The following is a 15,959-nucleotide window of genomic DNA, read 5'->3' as shown; positions in this document are numbered from 1 at the left end:
AACACAGTCCCGTCAGTGCCGAGCCCGCCCCTGCCCCTGCCCCATCCCCTGCCCATCCCCATCCCCATCCCCTGCCCTCATCCCCATCCCCTGCCCCATCCCCTGCCCCATCCCCATCCCCTGCCCCATCCCCTGCCCCATCCCCATCCCCTGCCCCATCCCCATCCCCTGCCCCATCCCCATCCCCTGCCCCATCCCCTGCCCCATCCCCATCCCCTGCCCCTCCTGCTCCTGCCCCATCCCCTGCCCCTGCCCATCCCCTGCCCCATCCCCTGCCCCATCCCCATCCCCTGCCCCATCCCCATCCCCTGCCCCATCCCCATCCCTGCCCCATCCCCATCCCCTGCCCCATCCCCTGCCCCATCCCCATCCCCTGCCCATCCCCATCCCCTGCCCCATCCCCTGCCCCATCCCCTGCCCCATCCCCTGCCACATCCCATCCCCTGCCCCATCCCCATCCCCTGCCCCATCCCCATCCCCATCCCCTGCCCCATCCCCATCCCCATCCCCTGCCCCATCCCCATCCCCTGCCCCATCCCCTGCCCCATCCCCTGCCCCATCCCCTGCCCCATCCCCATCCCCTGCCCCATCCCCATCCCCATCCCTGCCCCATCCCCTGCCCCATCCCCATCCCCATCCCCATCCCCTGCCCCATCCCCTGCCCCATCCCCTGCCCCTGCCCCATCCCCTGCCCCATCCCCTGCCCCATCCCCTGCCCCATCCCCATCCCCTGCCCATCCCCATCCCCATCCCCATCCCCTGCCCTCATCCCCATCCCCTGCCCCATCCCCATCCCATCCCCATCCCCTGCCCTCATCCCCATCCCCTGCCCCATCCCCATCCCCATCCCCATCCCCATCCCCATCCCCATCCCCATCCCCTGCCCTCATCCCCATCCCCTGCCCCATCCCCATCCCCTGCCCCATCCCCATCCCCTGCCCCTGCCCCATCCCCTGCCCCATCCCCTGCCCTCATCCCCATCCCCTGCCCCATCCCCATCCCCTGCCCCATCCCCATCCCCATCCCCATCCCCTGCCCTCATCCCCATCCCCTGCCCCATCCCCTGCCCTCATCCCCATCCCCTGCCCCATCCCCTGCCCCATCCCCTGCCCCATCCCCTGCCCCTGCCCCATCCCCTGCCCCATCCCCTGCCCATCCCCTGCCCCTGCCCCTAGCCCCATCCCCTGCCCCATCCCCATCCCCTGCCCCATCCCCATCCCCATCCCTGCCCTCATCCCCATCCCCTGCCCCATCCCCTGCCCCATCCCCTGCCCCATCCCCTGCCCCATCCCCATCCCCTGCCCCATCCCCTGCCCCATCCCCTGCCCCATCCCCATCCCCTGCCCCATCCCCATCCCCATCCCCATCCCCTGCCCCATCCCCATCCCTGCCCCATCCCCATCCCCATCCCCTGCCCCATCCCCATCCCCATCCCCTGCCCAATCCCCTGCCCTCATCCCCATCACCTGCCCCATCCCCATCCCCTGCCCCATCCCCTGCCCCATCCCCTGCCCCATCCCCTGCCCCATCCCCTGCCCCATCCCCTGCCCCATCCCCTGCCCATCCCCATCCCCATCCCCTGCCCCATCCCCTGCCCCATCCCCTGCCCCTGCCCCATCCCCTGCCCATCCCCTGCCCCATCCCCTGCCCCATCCCCTGCCCCATCCCCATCCCCTGCCCCATCCCCTGCCCCATCCCCTGCCCCATCCCCTGCCCCTGCCCCATCCCCTGCTCCATCCCCTGCCCCTACCCCATCCCCTGCCCCATCCCTGCCCCATCCCCTGCCCCATCCCCATCCCTGCCCCATCCCCTGCCCCATCCCCTGCCCCATCCCTGCCCCATCCCCTGCCCCATCCCCATCCCTGCCCCATCCCCTGCCCCATCCCCTGCCACCATCCCCTGCCCCATCCCCATCCCCTGCCCCATCCCCTGCCCCATCCTCTGCCCCATCCCCTGCCCCATCCCCTGCCCCATCCCCATCCCCTGCCCCATCCCCTGCCCCATCCCCTGCCCCTGCCCCATCCCCTGCTCCATCCCCTGCCCCATCCCCATCCCCATCCCCTGCCCCATCCCCTGCCCCATCCCCTGCCCCATCCCCTGCCCCATCCCCTGCTCCATCCCCTGCCCCATCCCCATCCCCATCCCCTGCCCCATCCCCATCCCCTGCCCCATCCCCTGCCCCATCCCCTGCCCCATCCCTGCCCCATCCCCTGCCCCATCCCCTGCCCCATCCCCTGCCCCATCCCCTGCCCCATCCCCTGCCCCATCCCCATCCCCTGCCCCATCCCCATCCCCTGCCCCATCCCCTGCCCCATCCCCATCCCCTGCCCCATCCCCTGCCCCATCCCCTGCCCCATCCCCATCCCCTGCCCCATCCCCTGCCCCATCCCCTGCCCCATCCCTTGCCCCATCCCCTGCTCCATCCCCTGCCCCATCCCCATCCCCTGCCCCATCCCCTGCCCCATCCCCTGCCCCATCCCCTGCCCCATCCCCTGCCCCATCCCCTGCCCCATCCCCTGCCCCATCCCCTGCCCCATCCCCTGCCCCATCCCCTGCCCCTGCCCCATCCCCTGCCCCATCCCCATCCCCTGCCCCATCCCCATCCCCTGCCCCATCCCCTGCCCCATCCCCTGCCCCATCCCCTGCCCCTGCCCCATCCCCTGCCCCATCCCCTGCCCCATCCCCTGCCCCATCCCCTGCCCCATCCCCTGCCCCATCCCCATCCCCTGCCCCATCCCCTGCCCCATCCCCTGCCCCTGCCCCATCCCCTGCCCCATTCCCTGCCCCATCCCCTGCCCCTGCCCCGTCCCCTGCCCCTGCCCCTGCCCCATCCCCTGCCCCATCCCCTGCCCCATCCCCATCCCCTGCCCCATCCCCTGCCCCATCCCCTGCCCCATCCCCTGCCCCATCCCCATCCCCTGCCCCATCCCCATCCCCTGCCCCATCCCCTGCCCCATCCCCTGCTCCTGCCTGTCACCAGACACAACACCGCGGGTGGCAATGTTTCACAGCTCCCCTTCCAATGGAGGGAGAGCCTTTCAACACTCAACTCACGACCATTGTGTACCCAATGGCAACAACACGGAGATACATACAGTGCTGGTGAGGACAGGTCTATATGGTACAGTATCGGTGGGGACAACGTGTCACAGTTTTACACTGGGGTACAGTCCTGGTGGGGACAGGTTTGTGACTATGACACTGAGGTACAGTGTCGATGGGGCGTATGTCGATGTAACACTGGGGTACAGCACTGGTGGGGACAGGTTTGTGACTATGACACTGAGGTACAGTGTCGATGGGGCGTATGTCGATGTAACACTGGGGCACAGTTCTGGTGGGGACAGGTTTGTGACTATGACACTGAGATACAGTGTCGATCGGGCGTTTGTCGATGTAACACTGGGGTACAGCACTGGTGGGTTGGGTCTGGGTCCAAGACTCCAGAGAAAAACAGACTGACCGTTCACATTATTGATGCCCTCATGTTTTTATAAACCTCTGGAAGGTCACCCTCGGCCTCTCACACCCCAGGGAGTAAACCACCAGCCCATTCAGCCTCTCCTTATTACCCAAGATCACCAGACCCAGTAACATCCTTGTGAATCTTTTTCTCCATGCAGTCCAGTTTAATGTTGTCCTTCATGTTACAACTGTCTCACCATGGCCTTGTACAATTATGACAAGATATCTCAACTATTGTTCTTAAAGTACACTACTCTCTTCCAAGTTAGCCTATTGCTCTTAATACATGGAATGTAGTGAGATTCCCCTTTATCTTAAAGGCTGAAGGTATCTCATGGCCTCTTTTTGAGTCCATTAATGAGTCTAGATTAGTTTCATAGAGATGTCCATATTTACCTGTGAGGGTTTGACTTTGGTTTTCAGGGACTTTCTCACCTTGTACCCCTGTATGATGGATCGACTCTTCTGCTGCAGCTGACATCCACAGCATTAGGTTAGTGACCAAAGAAATGGCCAGCCCACACCTGCAAACAAGGGATCAGTCTGTGGGTCACAGCAAACCAACTGGAAAATCACAGTGCACTCTGACCATGGGGCACATGCGCCCACAGTGTGGCTTACACCCGCTTTATATATGGGCACCCCCCAAGATGGATCCACAAAGAAATCAATGGAGATGGAAGATGCAAATCAGAAAAACCCAAAACTAAAATATCGCAGATTATGGAAATTGGAAATAAAAACTGAAGATGATTGAAATATGCAGCAGGCCAGACACCATATGTTGAGAGAGAAGTAGTTAACGATCTTCAGTCAGAATTTGAAATTTTTACTGTCGAGCAGGTTTTAAGATGTTTTGAGAGGGGAGAGGACAAAAGGGAGAATATGGGTGCAGAGGGGAGTCAACAAAATGGGATGTTGGTGCAGTTTAATTGAAGATTGCACTGGGAGAAGTGAGTGGGTGGCTGCAGGAAGTTGTGAATGCAAGGAGAATTGTCCTCTGAACTGACCAAAGGAGAAGGGAAGTACTGAGGATCTGAAACTGGTGAATTCAATGTTATTTGAAATCTGTGCAGGTACATACAAGGTTAGTTGGGACCAAGAACGTGGAACCTGTTGAAGTGTCAGAGGACAATAGAGGTGGACCAGGGGAGAAAGGGTGAAGGAAAAGCAGGAAGAAATAACTTTGGTGGGTAGCAGAGATGGCTGAGACAGTGGGTCTGCTTGGGGGTCCTGTTTATGCATCCAGGGCAGGAAGTTAAAGTGGGCTGTGCGGGGCTGGGGAATTGAGGTTGAAGGTGTGGAGGGAAGATCTGAGGAAATGAAGCCTGTGAGTGTGTGGGAGGCGATTGCCTGATGGGCAGTAATGGAATCACAGTCCAGAGGGAAGTAGGAGGTGAGTTGGTGTTTGGCCATTGAAAGTTCAAGGTTGGTAGAACACCATTGCTACCATGTTCAGTGATTGGTGGAGGGAAAGCATGTGGAGGGAATGGGGGATGGGAATAGTGTAGGGAATAGTGGAAGAGGTGCAGGTAATGGGGTGGTTTTGGTAGCAGAGGTTGAGAGAGTAGAAGCAATGGAGAGGTAGAGGGAATGAAATGGCGTGAGTGGAAGGGGTGGTGGAGGAGGGAGGGGAGGGTGGGTTAGAGAGGTAGAGGTGAGGAGATCTACGACTGAAATATGCCCTTACCTGGTGAAATGCTGATGTACCTGAGCACAGTCTTTGGAATGGACCCAGAGAAAGTAGGACTGCATTGGGAATAAAACACAGGGAGTGGTTGGTGACATTGTCCATGAACAGGTAGGAGGGACAGGTCTGTTTACTGCCATCCCAGGTGCACTCAACTACCACCTGAATTCAAGTATCTTCACACTACTCACCTGTATGAATAGAAACAGGATCTCAGCACTGGGGAAGAGGAATTTAATCGGATGCTCACAGCCAGGAAGTCCGGCAGCACGCACAAGCTTGAAGATGTCGAGTAGAACGCTGCATGCTCCAAGCACCGGTAGCCCCCCTGTCAGTCAGAACAGAGAGCAGGATGACAGGTAAGATAGTCTTAAGCTGAGGAGACGGTGGGGAGAGATGGATGGGATATAAATAATATCTCAGAAAAGGTGAGGCCAGGGCACCTTGTGGCGTTCTGAACTTAATATTGAATTCTCCAAATTGTGACAACTGCCTTCCTCTGTCTGCATCAAGACAGGCCATGTCTGCTCTGTTATCCATCTGTATCTCAGCTCAGCCTCTCCCCACTCCATGAGTACATCCTGGTCTGTTACTGTCACTCATCACATTTCCTGATCACATTCCATGTGCTTCATTAACATTCATCTCCACAGAAACCCCAACTCTCCCTTGCTGTAGGTGGTCATTGCCTGGCACTATCATTTCTTCAAAAACAAAAATACATTTAATCAATTATCGCAAGAATAATATATACAATACAAAACAACACCAAACAAACCCACCACCATGATACAAAATCACCCAATTTGATTGAGTGGGCAGATGCATGACAGATGCAGTTTAATGTGGTTAAATGTGAGGTTATCCAGTTTGGTGGTAAGAACAGGAAGTCAGATTATTATCTGAATGGTGTCAAGTTAGGAAAAGGGGAAGTTCAACGAGATCTGGGCGTCCTAGTTCATCAGTCACTGAAAGTAAGCATGCAGGTACATAGAAACATAGAAAATAGGTGCAGGAGGAGGCCATTCGGTCCTTCAAGCCAGCACCGCCATTCATTTTGATCATGGCTGATCGTCCCCAATCAATACCCCGTGCTTGCTTCTCCCCATATCCCTTGATTCCACTAGCCCCTAGAGCTTTATCTAACTCTCTCCTAAATCCATCCAGTGATTTGGCTTCCACTGCCCTCTGTGGCAGAGAATCCCACAAATTCACAACTCTCTGGGTGACATTTTTTTTCTCACCTCAGTTTTAAATGGCCTCCCCTTTATTATAAGACTGTGGCCCCTGGTTCTGAACTCGCCCAACATTGGGAACAATTTTCCTGCATCTAGCTTGTCCAGTCCTTTTATAATTTTATATGTTTCTATAAGATCCCCTCTCATCCTTCTAAACTCCAGTGAATACAAACCTAGTCTTTTAAATCTTTCCTCATATGTCAGTCCCGCCATCCCAGGGATCAATCTCGTGAACCTATGCTGCACTGCCTTAATTACAAGGATGTCCTTCCTCAAATTAGGAGACCAAAACTGTACACAATACTCCAGATGTGGTCTTACCAGGGCCCTATACAACTGCAGAAGAACCTCTTTACTCCTATACTGAAATCCTCTTGTTATGAAGGCCAACATTCCATTAGCTTTCTTCACTGCCTGCTGTACCTGCATGCCAACTTTCAGTGACTGGTGTACAAGGACACCCAGGTCTCGCTGCACTTCCCCCTTACCTAACCTAACTCCATTGAGATAATAATCAGCAGGCAGTGAAGAAAGCTAATGGAATGTTGGGCTTCATAACAAGATTAGTTGAGTATAGGAGCAATGAGGTCCTTCTGCAGATGTACAGGGCCCTAGTGAGACCACACCCTGAGCATTGTGTGCAGTTTTGGTCTCCAAATTTGAGGAAGGACAATCTTACTGTTGAGGGAATGCAGCGTAGGTTCACGAGGTTAATTCCCGGAATGGTGGGACTGTCGTATGTTGAAAGACTGGAGCAACTGAACTTGTATACTCTGGAATTTAGGATGAGAGGGGATCTTATTGAAACATATAAGATTATTAAGGGATTGGACACGCTTGAGGCAGGAAACATGTTCCCGATGTTGGGGGAGTTCCGAACCAGGGGCCACAGTTTAAGAATAAGGGATAGGCCATTTAGGACGGAGATGAGGAAAAAGTTTTTGTCTCAGAGTGTTGTGAAGCTGTGGAACTCTCTGCCTCAGAAGGCAGTGGAGGCCAATTCCCTGGATGCTTTCAAGAGAGAGTTAGATAGAGCTCTTAATGATCACGGAGTCAAGGGATATGGGGAGAAGGCAGGAACGGGGTACTGATTGTGGATGATCAGCCATGATCATGGTGAATGGCGGTGCTGGCTCGAAGGGCCGAATGGACTACTCCTGCAACTATTGCCTATTGTCTGTTGTCTATTATCTAAACAAATATTCATAAATGTCAAATACACTCTTAAACAACTATTTCCCCATCCTTATTAAGGATGCTCGGCACCGTCGTGGCACTAAAGTAACTTGGCACATCAGCCTGTGCTTTAATGCTAAAGTAAAAGTAGAAAGTGGGGGAAATACTGAGCAGGTTATATTTGCACAGGTGTTGCTGCCCACATTGACGGGCTGCTCCATTGCTGAGGAGTTGTAAATGGGATTGATCATTGTGCAATCATCAGCAACATCCCAACGTCTGATCTTCTGCTGCTGGAAAGTCTTTGGTGAAGCAGCTGAGATGTCTGGGCCCAGAAACCTCTGCACTGGTGTCCTGGGGCTGGGATGATTGACCTCCAACAACCACAACAATCTTCCTCTGGGTGAGGTCTGACTCCAACCACTGGAATGTTTTCCCTTTGATGTCCATTGATTACTGTTTTGCCAGGGCCCCCTGATCCCACACTTGGTCAAACACTGTTTTGGTGTTGTGGGTAGTCACTCTCATCTCACCTCTAGTGTCAGCTCTTTGGTCCGTGTTTGGACCCAGGCTGCGATGAGGTCTGGAGCCAAGTGATCCAGGTGAAACCCAAACTGGGCTTCAGGGAGCAGGATATTGGAGAGGAAGTCACAGGAGGTTCCATGCTCCAAGACTATTTTAAAAAGCACCTCCTGATCCTGCAAGTTCCATTACCTAGGGTTGTGTACGTCAACAGCATCAAGTTCAGTACACATCTCTAATGATCTATACTGGGCCCGGCATATTGATGCAACTACACAGAAAGCTCACCAACACCTTGCTCAAAGGTTAAGAGATTCAGCATGTTACTGAATCATCTAATGAACTTCTACAATTGTACACGGGAGACCATATTGATTGGTTGCATCACGGAAATTTGAACGCTCAAGTATGAAGGAGGCTGCAAAAAATGACGGACATTGCCCGATCCATCACAGCTCTGACCTCTCCACCATCGAATAGATCTATAGGAAACGCTGCCTCAAGAAGGCAGCCAATATCAAAGACCCACTCCACCCAGCCACGCTCCCAGCTCACTGCTACCGTCAGAAAGAAGGCGAAAGAGCCTGAGAACTCTTATCATCAAGGAGAGTTTCTTCCCATTGACCATCAGGTTCTTTAACCACCCTGCCTACTATGGCTGCACAACATACGTTGATTTTTGCACTAGCATGGTCTAGTTCACTTTAAAATAACTGATAATTTAATGCGTCTTGTAGTGTTTGATGTTTAATGTCCTTGTAAAGATGCAGGTAAGCTGCAGCTTTACAAGGTTCAATTGTTCAAAGTTCATATCCGGTGCATCTGACAAATAAATACTCTGGACTTTGGAAATGGTGGGAACACCATCTGTCACCTTCAAGGACTCGCCTCGTGGTTCATTTCGGTGCGCTGGCTCACGTTGCAATGTGACCCCTAAACCTCTCCACGACTTCCTCTCCACCACGCCTGTTTCTGCTGCTTCACTCTGCCGCGAATCTATAGGTCGAATCGACGCCAAAAATGAGGGCAGGAAGCAGGCAGTGTTCCTTACCTCTCAGACGTTCCTTACCTCTCAGACACACAAAATGCTGGAGTAATTCAGCGGATCAGGGAGCATCTCCCTCTCCCTGGTGAAATAAATGGGTAGGTGACATCTCGGGTCTGTACCTTTCAGAAGGGCCCCGAGCTGAAAAGTCACCTGTCCATTTTCACCAGCGATGCCGCCTGACCCACTGAGTTACTCCAGCATTACGTGTCTATCTTTGGTGTAAACCAGCATCTGCAGTTCCTTTTCATTGTATTTTATTTTCTCACCTCTCAGCCACACCGGCGCTGCATGGGGGTCCTTGTAGAGAGGAGCTGTCCGGTGTCGGGCTGTGCACGATATGTAGACCACCATCCAGACTACGGCTAGGACCATCATCGCAGTGAGCATCACCATCACCTCGTCCTCCTGTACTGGCACCTCACTCAAAACCCCCCCACAGATCAGTGCACCGCCGAGGAAGACGATGTTGGCAGCTAACAGTCCAGAAAGCAGCCTGCCCCCCTGCCTCTGGGGCCTGTTGGAGTGAGGATGTGGGGAAGGGGGGACTCTATGCCCACTGCAGCTTCCCCTCCCCTCGCTTTCTGCAGGGACGGCTCCCTCTGTGGACTCGTTACCCCCTCCACGGCTCCTCACCTCTTCCATTCTCTGGAGGTTCAAGGCCCGATGATAGGGAAAGAGGTCAACAACACACAAAGTCCAGCCCGGCCCAGTCACAGAGCAGTCCCACCTCCTCAGCACAAAGGTACATCCACCCCCATCTCATCTCCTCATCTCATCACTCAACACTCTTCACTGAGGAACCCTTCCTCTACCTTCCTCACTCTTTATCCAACCCTCACTCCCTCCTCCACAACCCCCACTCCCTACTCCAATCATCACTCCCTCCGCCAACCCTTCCTCCCCCACCTCCCACAAATTCACCTCCAAATCACTTACATCCTCTATCATCCCCACTTTCTCCCTCTCCTTCCTCCATCCCCCACTCTCTCCATTCCCTTCTCTCCATCCATCATTCCTTCTTCCGATCATCACTCCCTCCTCTGACCCTCACTTCCTCCGCTGACCCTCATTCCCTCCTCCATCTCCTTCCTCCATATACCTCACTCCACCCTCCCTGTCCCTTACCTCCTCTTCCAATCCTCACTCACAACTTAATTTCCTTCACATCCCTCCCACCATGTCCCACTTCCACCCACAACCCCCCCTTCCTGTCCATTCCCTCCCCTATGTCCTTTACTCCCCCCTCCAAACCTCATTTCCCCTCCGACCCTCACACCCTCCTCTGTCTCTCCTCATGCCTCACTCCCTCCTCCGATCCTCACTTTATCCACCAAGTCGTCACTCCCACAATGCTCACTCCCTCTCATCCATGTCCCGGATTTCCTTCTCCATGTCCTCACTCCCTCCTCCATGTCCCTCACTACCTCTTCTAAGGTATCACAAAATGCTGGAGTAACTCAGCGGGTCAGGCAGCATCTCTGGAAAGAAGGAATGGGTGACGTTTCGGGTCGTGACCCTTCTTCAGACAGCATCTGCAGTTATTTTCCAACACTCCCTCTTCTATGTTTCTTGCTTTCTCCACATCCCTCTCCCACCCCACGTCCCACTCTCCTTGCCCTCCACACTGTAGTCTCCTTGTCCCCTCCCATCTGATTCCTTGTACAACATTGTTTGGCTCTGTCTCTGCACTACCTCAGCTGATTTCTGTAAATTCCTCACTCTACCCATCAGAACCTTTCCCTCACCCAATTCCTGGCCTTGTTCACCGTCTGCCGCAAACTAGTCAAATAGGAGTAGATTGTGCACAATAAATTGAAGGGCACAAGGAGTCTTTATGTACAGAGAGATCTTGAGGTTCAGCTCATAGTTCACTGGAAGTGGCAACAGATTGATAGGGGGGTGAAGGAACCGTACTGTTATGCTTGGTATTCATAAGTCGGAGCATTGAAAATAAAGGTCGGGGGTTATTTTTCAAGTTTATAAAATAGTGTTTAGACTGCATGTGGAGATGGTCACCTCACCACAAGAAGGATGAGCTTTTGCTGGAGAGAGCGCAGAAGAGATTCACCAGATTGATTCCTGGACGAGAGGGCTTTAGATATGGGAAATGTTTGGATAGACTGGGCTTGTTTTCCATGGAGCAAAGGAGGCTTAGAGATGACTTACTAGAATAAAGGATTGTAAGGGACACTGACAGGGTGGATGTGATCATTATCCCATGGCAGGGGTATCAAAACAAAAGGGCACATGTTTAAGGTGAAAGAATGGAGTTTAAAGGGGATCTAAGGAGTATCACAGAGAGTGATTGATATCGAGAACTTACTGGCAGAAGGGTTGGTGGAGTCAGATACGATCATGACATTTAAGAGACATTTAGAATGACACTTTACTGGGCATCATGTAGAAAGGATATGGACCTAATGCAGGAAGAATGGATTAGTATAAATGTCCGAAAGGATGTGGTTTCTGAACAGTAGGACATGATGACTCTATGTCCTCTCACTATGTCCCTGGTCACTTTCTCCCTCAAATCTCTCCCCATCTCTCAGTCACCAAATTATTATTACTTCTCTCCACATTCTGCACAAAAACAACCATCCCATCTGACCGCATCCTGCTGGTCATTATCATGTTACAATGTATCCCAACACCCCCTCTCCGTATCCTACAGCCCTCATTACAATTTCCTGCTTTTCCACCTCACCAAATTCTTTGTACCATTCTTATAATATTCCTCACTAGTTCACCACTCTGTTCCTCAGATCCTTTTAGCCCTGCCCATTGTTATTCACCATGTCCCTCTACCTATTCTCGACTTCTTCTTGTCATATCCTGTTGCTCCGAATACTTCACCAAGCTCCTCATCTCAACCTCTCCTCCTTCTCACCATTCCTCCCTGTCCACCCTCCCCAATCTCCTCTCAGAGCCTAGACTGCACTGTGAGATCATTATTAACCATTTGAGCGGATTCTCATGACTTACCTGCTGAGCCTGTGAGATGGACTCTCTGCTTAGGTCACAATGTCTGATCTGCCCTGCATTTATACTGGCAGCTTGTGAAGCCGTGGGATTTGGAAGAAGTTTATCTCCAACATCTCAATCAGTGAGAGTGACAGCTTCATAAACTTTGCATCGAGCTATGTGAAGTTTGGGAATGTGGCAATACTGAAGAGTGATTCGTGAGAATGATTTACTGTGGCATAATTTGCAGTTTGAAGTCTTGATGAATTAGTGTTAATCAGAATGAGGTTTATCAATGCAGTTGTTCTGAGAAGTTTTCACACAGTTTAGAAAAAGAATATCCAGCAGTTACTCTTCCTGTTGTGGCTGTTCATACAATGTAGAAATGATTGCACCATTGAGTTGCATTACAATCTGGTGACAGATGGGAATAAAGTCCCTTATACTGTATCTGACTGAAACACTCCAGAGCAAGCAGCACACTGTTGCTACAGAGTAAAACCTCTGACATCAAGGGATGGGTCTGCAGCTGATCTAGTTGCCCCACACTGGTGAGGCTTGGGTAAGTTTACAAGGTGTAACTGTGATGGGCTGTTTCATGGTTCGTTCTGAACAGTTCCTTAACAGAGCAGTAGATGATTTATGGTCTATTCCCAGGAACCCATTCAGAGATGGATGTCAGATGCTGCTGGAAGAATATCTGCTCGATGAAAGATGCTCTTTGGACTACCCCAAGTTTGTTGATCTCCCAGCTGAGTGACATGTCTGTAAGGGAATGTTGCTGACTGGCCCGCTCCAGACTGTAGGAGTACGTGCTGAGGGAGGCACTGAAGCTTGGTGCAGCCAACGTCAAGGCTCTGTGGGGGAGGACCACAGTCCAGGGTCCTTCTACTACTGGACATCGAGGGGCAGGGTCCGGTGGGAGCACAGCTCAAAGAAGGGAAGAGATATTACCCCAGGAGGCCACATGCTTAAGGATAAGGGGGAAGTCTTTTAGGACCGAGATGAGAAAACATTTCTTCACACAGAGAGTGGTGAGTCTGTGGAATTCTCTGCCACAGAAGGTAGTTGAGGCCAGTTCATTGGCTATATTTAAGAGGGAGTTAGATGTGGCCCTTGTGGCTAAAGGGATCAGGGGGTATGGAGAGAAGGCAGGTACAGGTTACTGAGCTGGATGATCAGCCATGATCATATTGAATGGCGGTGCAGGCTCGAAGGGCCGAATGGCCTACTCCTGCACCTATTTTCTATGTTTCTATGTTTCTATGAGTGGCAAAGGTGTTTTCTGTAAAGATAGGTGTGAACATAACTGAACATGATACTATTGAATGTACGGACACAGAGAATGTATGAAGAGTTTTGCACTTTTTGTTTATTTATTTTTAATTCTGAATAAAGTTTATTTTTGGACAGGTTGCTCTACTTGGTGCAGGTGTGGCTTGTCCCCTGTTCTTCTGCCTCGACATTCACCTAGGCCGTCTTCCTGTTCACTGGGGATCGAACGTGGAGCGGGTGTGACTGGTCACAATGCACAAGTCCACAGACAAAGGGGGCAAACGCATGCCCAATGCCAACCTCATCCTAAAAACCAGGAACTGCTGACGCTGCCTCACAAAACCATACACAAACTGATGGAATAACTCAGCAGGTCAGGCAGCATCTCTTATGGAGAGGTGACGTTTCGAGTTGGGACCCTTCTTCAGACTGGTGAAGGAGGATCCCGACCCAAAGCGTCACCTATCCATGTTCTCCAGAGATGCTGCCTGACCCGCTGAGTTACTCCAGCACTTTGTGTCTTGATTTGTTGCCTTCATCCTGATTGCCCCCTTCTGTGTGGCTGCATTAGGTTTTGTGAAAAGCATGTGGGCACCAAGTGTAACTAGCTGCTGCGGTTCTACCGGTTCCTGTTGTTGCAAGGGATGGACCTGGCACTGATGCCATGCAATGTGTCAGTCAGCTGGACATAGAAGCACCACCTGTCCTCTGTGGAAATGTTGTTCCAGACCATCACCGTTGACCACAAATCCATCGGGCAGTGGAACATCCTACAGGCTTTGCAGGACAAGGACGATTAATCCTTTGATGTGAAATGCCTCATCATCAGAACTCACCAACAAGTACCAAGACCTTGCTTCAATGGCACTAAGAGGGGCCCTCCCCATCAGATCCTCCTGCATGATCAGAGTCTTACTACCAATGCATACTGCCCTTGGGAAGGCTGCTATATACCAATGCATACTGCTCTTGTGGAATTCTCTGCCTCAGAAGGCAGTGGAGGCCAATTCTCTGGATGCTTTCAAGAGAGAGTTAGATAGAGCTCTTAATGATAGCAGAGTCAGGGGGTATGGGGAGAGGGCAGGAATAGGGTACTGATTGTGGATGATCCGCCATGATCACATTGAATGGCGATGCCGGCTCGAGAGGCTGAATGGCCTACTCCTGCATCTATTGTCTATTGTCTATGGAGAGGAGATAGTTGCCCACCTCTACACAGTGTGGATTTCCAGAGATGGTCTGGAGAATGATACAAGGGTCCTTGTCATGGTTTATTCCAAACAACTCCGTAACAATGGACTTTCTGATTTATGGGCTGTTGAGAGATGGACATTACGTGCTGCTAGAAGATTACCAACTCAATGAAAGATGTTCTTTGATCTGCCCAAAACCTATTGGTCTCCCAGCACAACGGGATGTCCATCAGGGAATGTTGCCGGCTGGCCCATTCCAGACTGCACGCTGAGGACACACTGAAGCTTGGTGCAGCCAATGCCAAGGCTCTTGGAGGCTGTGTGGAGGACCACAGTCCAGGGCCCTTCCACTACTGGACATTGAAGAGCAGAGTCTGGTGGGAACACACCTCAAACAAGGGATGGTTGATCACTCCAGGAAGCCACAGGAGTGGTAAGGGAGTTGACAATAAGGCCATTGAGCGTGACACTAGTAAATGTATAGACATTGAAAAAATGTATGAAAAATATGCTTTGTATTTGTTTTTTATTCTGAATAAAATTTATCTTTGGAAAAAACATTGTGTGCAACTTCTCCGATGTTGTTTCAAGCATTGACTTTTCATCTTCTCAAATAGCCCTTGCAGTCCAGGGTTCCTGTGAACTGAGATGTAGTCACGGTTGGAGTCACACCAGTTTATGCTGAGGGAAGTATATTAGTTGAATCTGGAATTTAATCTGTTTTGTATATGTCCGGATATAGAGTCATACAGCGAGAGAGCTGGATAGAGCTCTTAAGGATAGCGGAGTCAGGGGGTATGGGGAGAAGGCAGGAACGGGGTACTGATTGAGAATTATCACATTGAATGACGGTGCTGGCTCGAAGGGCCGAATGGCCTCCTCCTGCACCTATTGTCTATTGAAACAGACCTTTCCGTCCAACTCATCCAAGACAACCAAGATGTCCCATCTAATAAAGTCCCATTTGCCTGCGTTTGCCCCGCATCGCTCTAAACTTCTCCTATCCATATACCTGCCCAAGTGTCTTTTAAATGTTGTTATTGTATCTGTTTCTCCTCGCTCTTCCGGCAGCTCTTTACATATACCCAACACCCTCTGTGAACAACTTGCCCCTCAGCTCCCTATTAAATATGTTAGTTGCGGGGTAACTAGTGATGGGGTACAGAGGAACGCTCCTCAATAATCATGCATGCCATCAGCCCTTAATGGAGTGATAGAGCGGGCGATGGTAATAATGTTAATCCACACAGACGAGTTGAAGACTTTTAATCAGGTGTCAAATAGTTCAACAAAGTTGCGGCGCATCGCCATGGGGGGGACATTCTTGGCTCCTGTGCACATTTGCTCCCGTGCAAAGTTATTGAACAAATTAACGGGGCAACAATAAATGT

The 15,959-nt window shown here is 52.0% G+C and overlaps 1 protein-coding gene across 1 annotated transcript in view; it reads right to left on the bottom strand.

Annotated features, from left to right (window-relative positions):
- Nucleotides 1-14,129, bottom strand: part of LOC144594741 (proton channel OTOP2-like) — a 21,143-nt gene extending 7,014 nt beyond the window's left edge. Inside the window, exons 1-5 of the mRNA XM_078401584.1 lie at nt 13,999-14,129; nt 9,406-9,653; nt 5,347-5,483; nt 5,156-5,214; nt 3,805-3,989 (exon numbers count right to left, since the gene is read on the bottom strand). Coding sequence (XP_078257710.1) covers nt 3,805-3,989; nt 5,156-5,214; nt 5,347-5,483; nt 9,406-9,653; nt 13,999-14,129 — 760 coding nt within the window. The remainder of the gene's footprint in view (nt 1-3,804; nt 3,990-5,155; nt 5,215-5,346; nt 5,484-9,405; nt 9,654-13,998) is intronic.
- Nucleotides 14,130-15,959: the final 1,830 nt, after the last annotated feature.

The sequence above is a fragment of the Rhinoraja longicauda genome, chromosome 6, assembly GCF_053455715.1.
Source record: "Rhinoraja longicauda isolate Sanriku21f chromosome 6, sRhiLon1.1, whole genome shotgun sequence".
NCBI lineage: Eukaryota > Metazoa > Chordata > Chondrichthyes > Rajiformes > Arhynchobatidae > Rhinoraja > Rhinoraja longicauda.
This window is presented reverse-complemented; position numbering and strand designations above follow the sequence as displayed.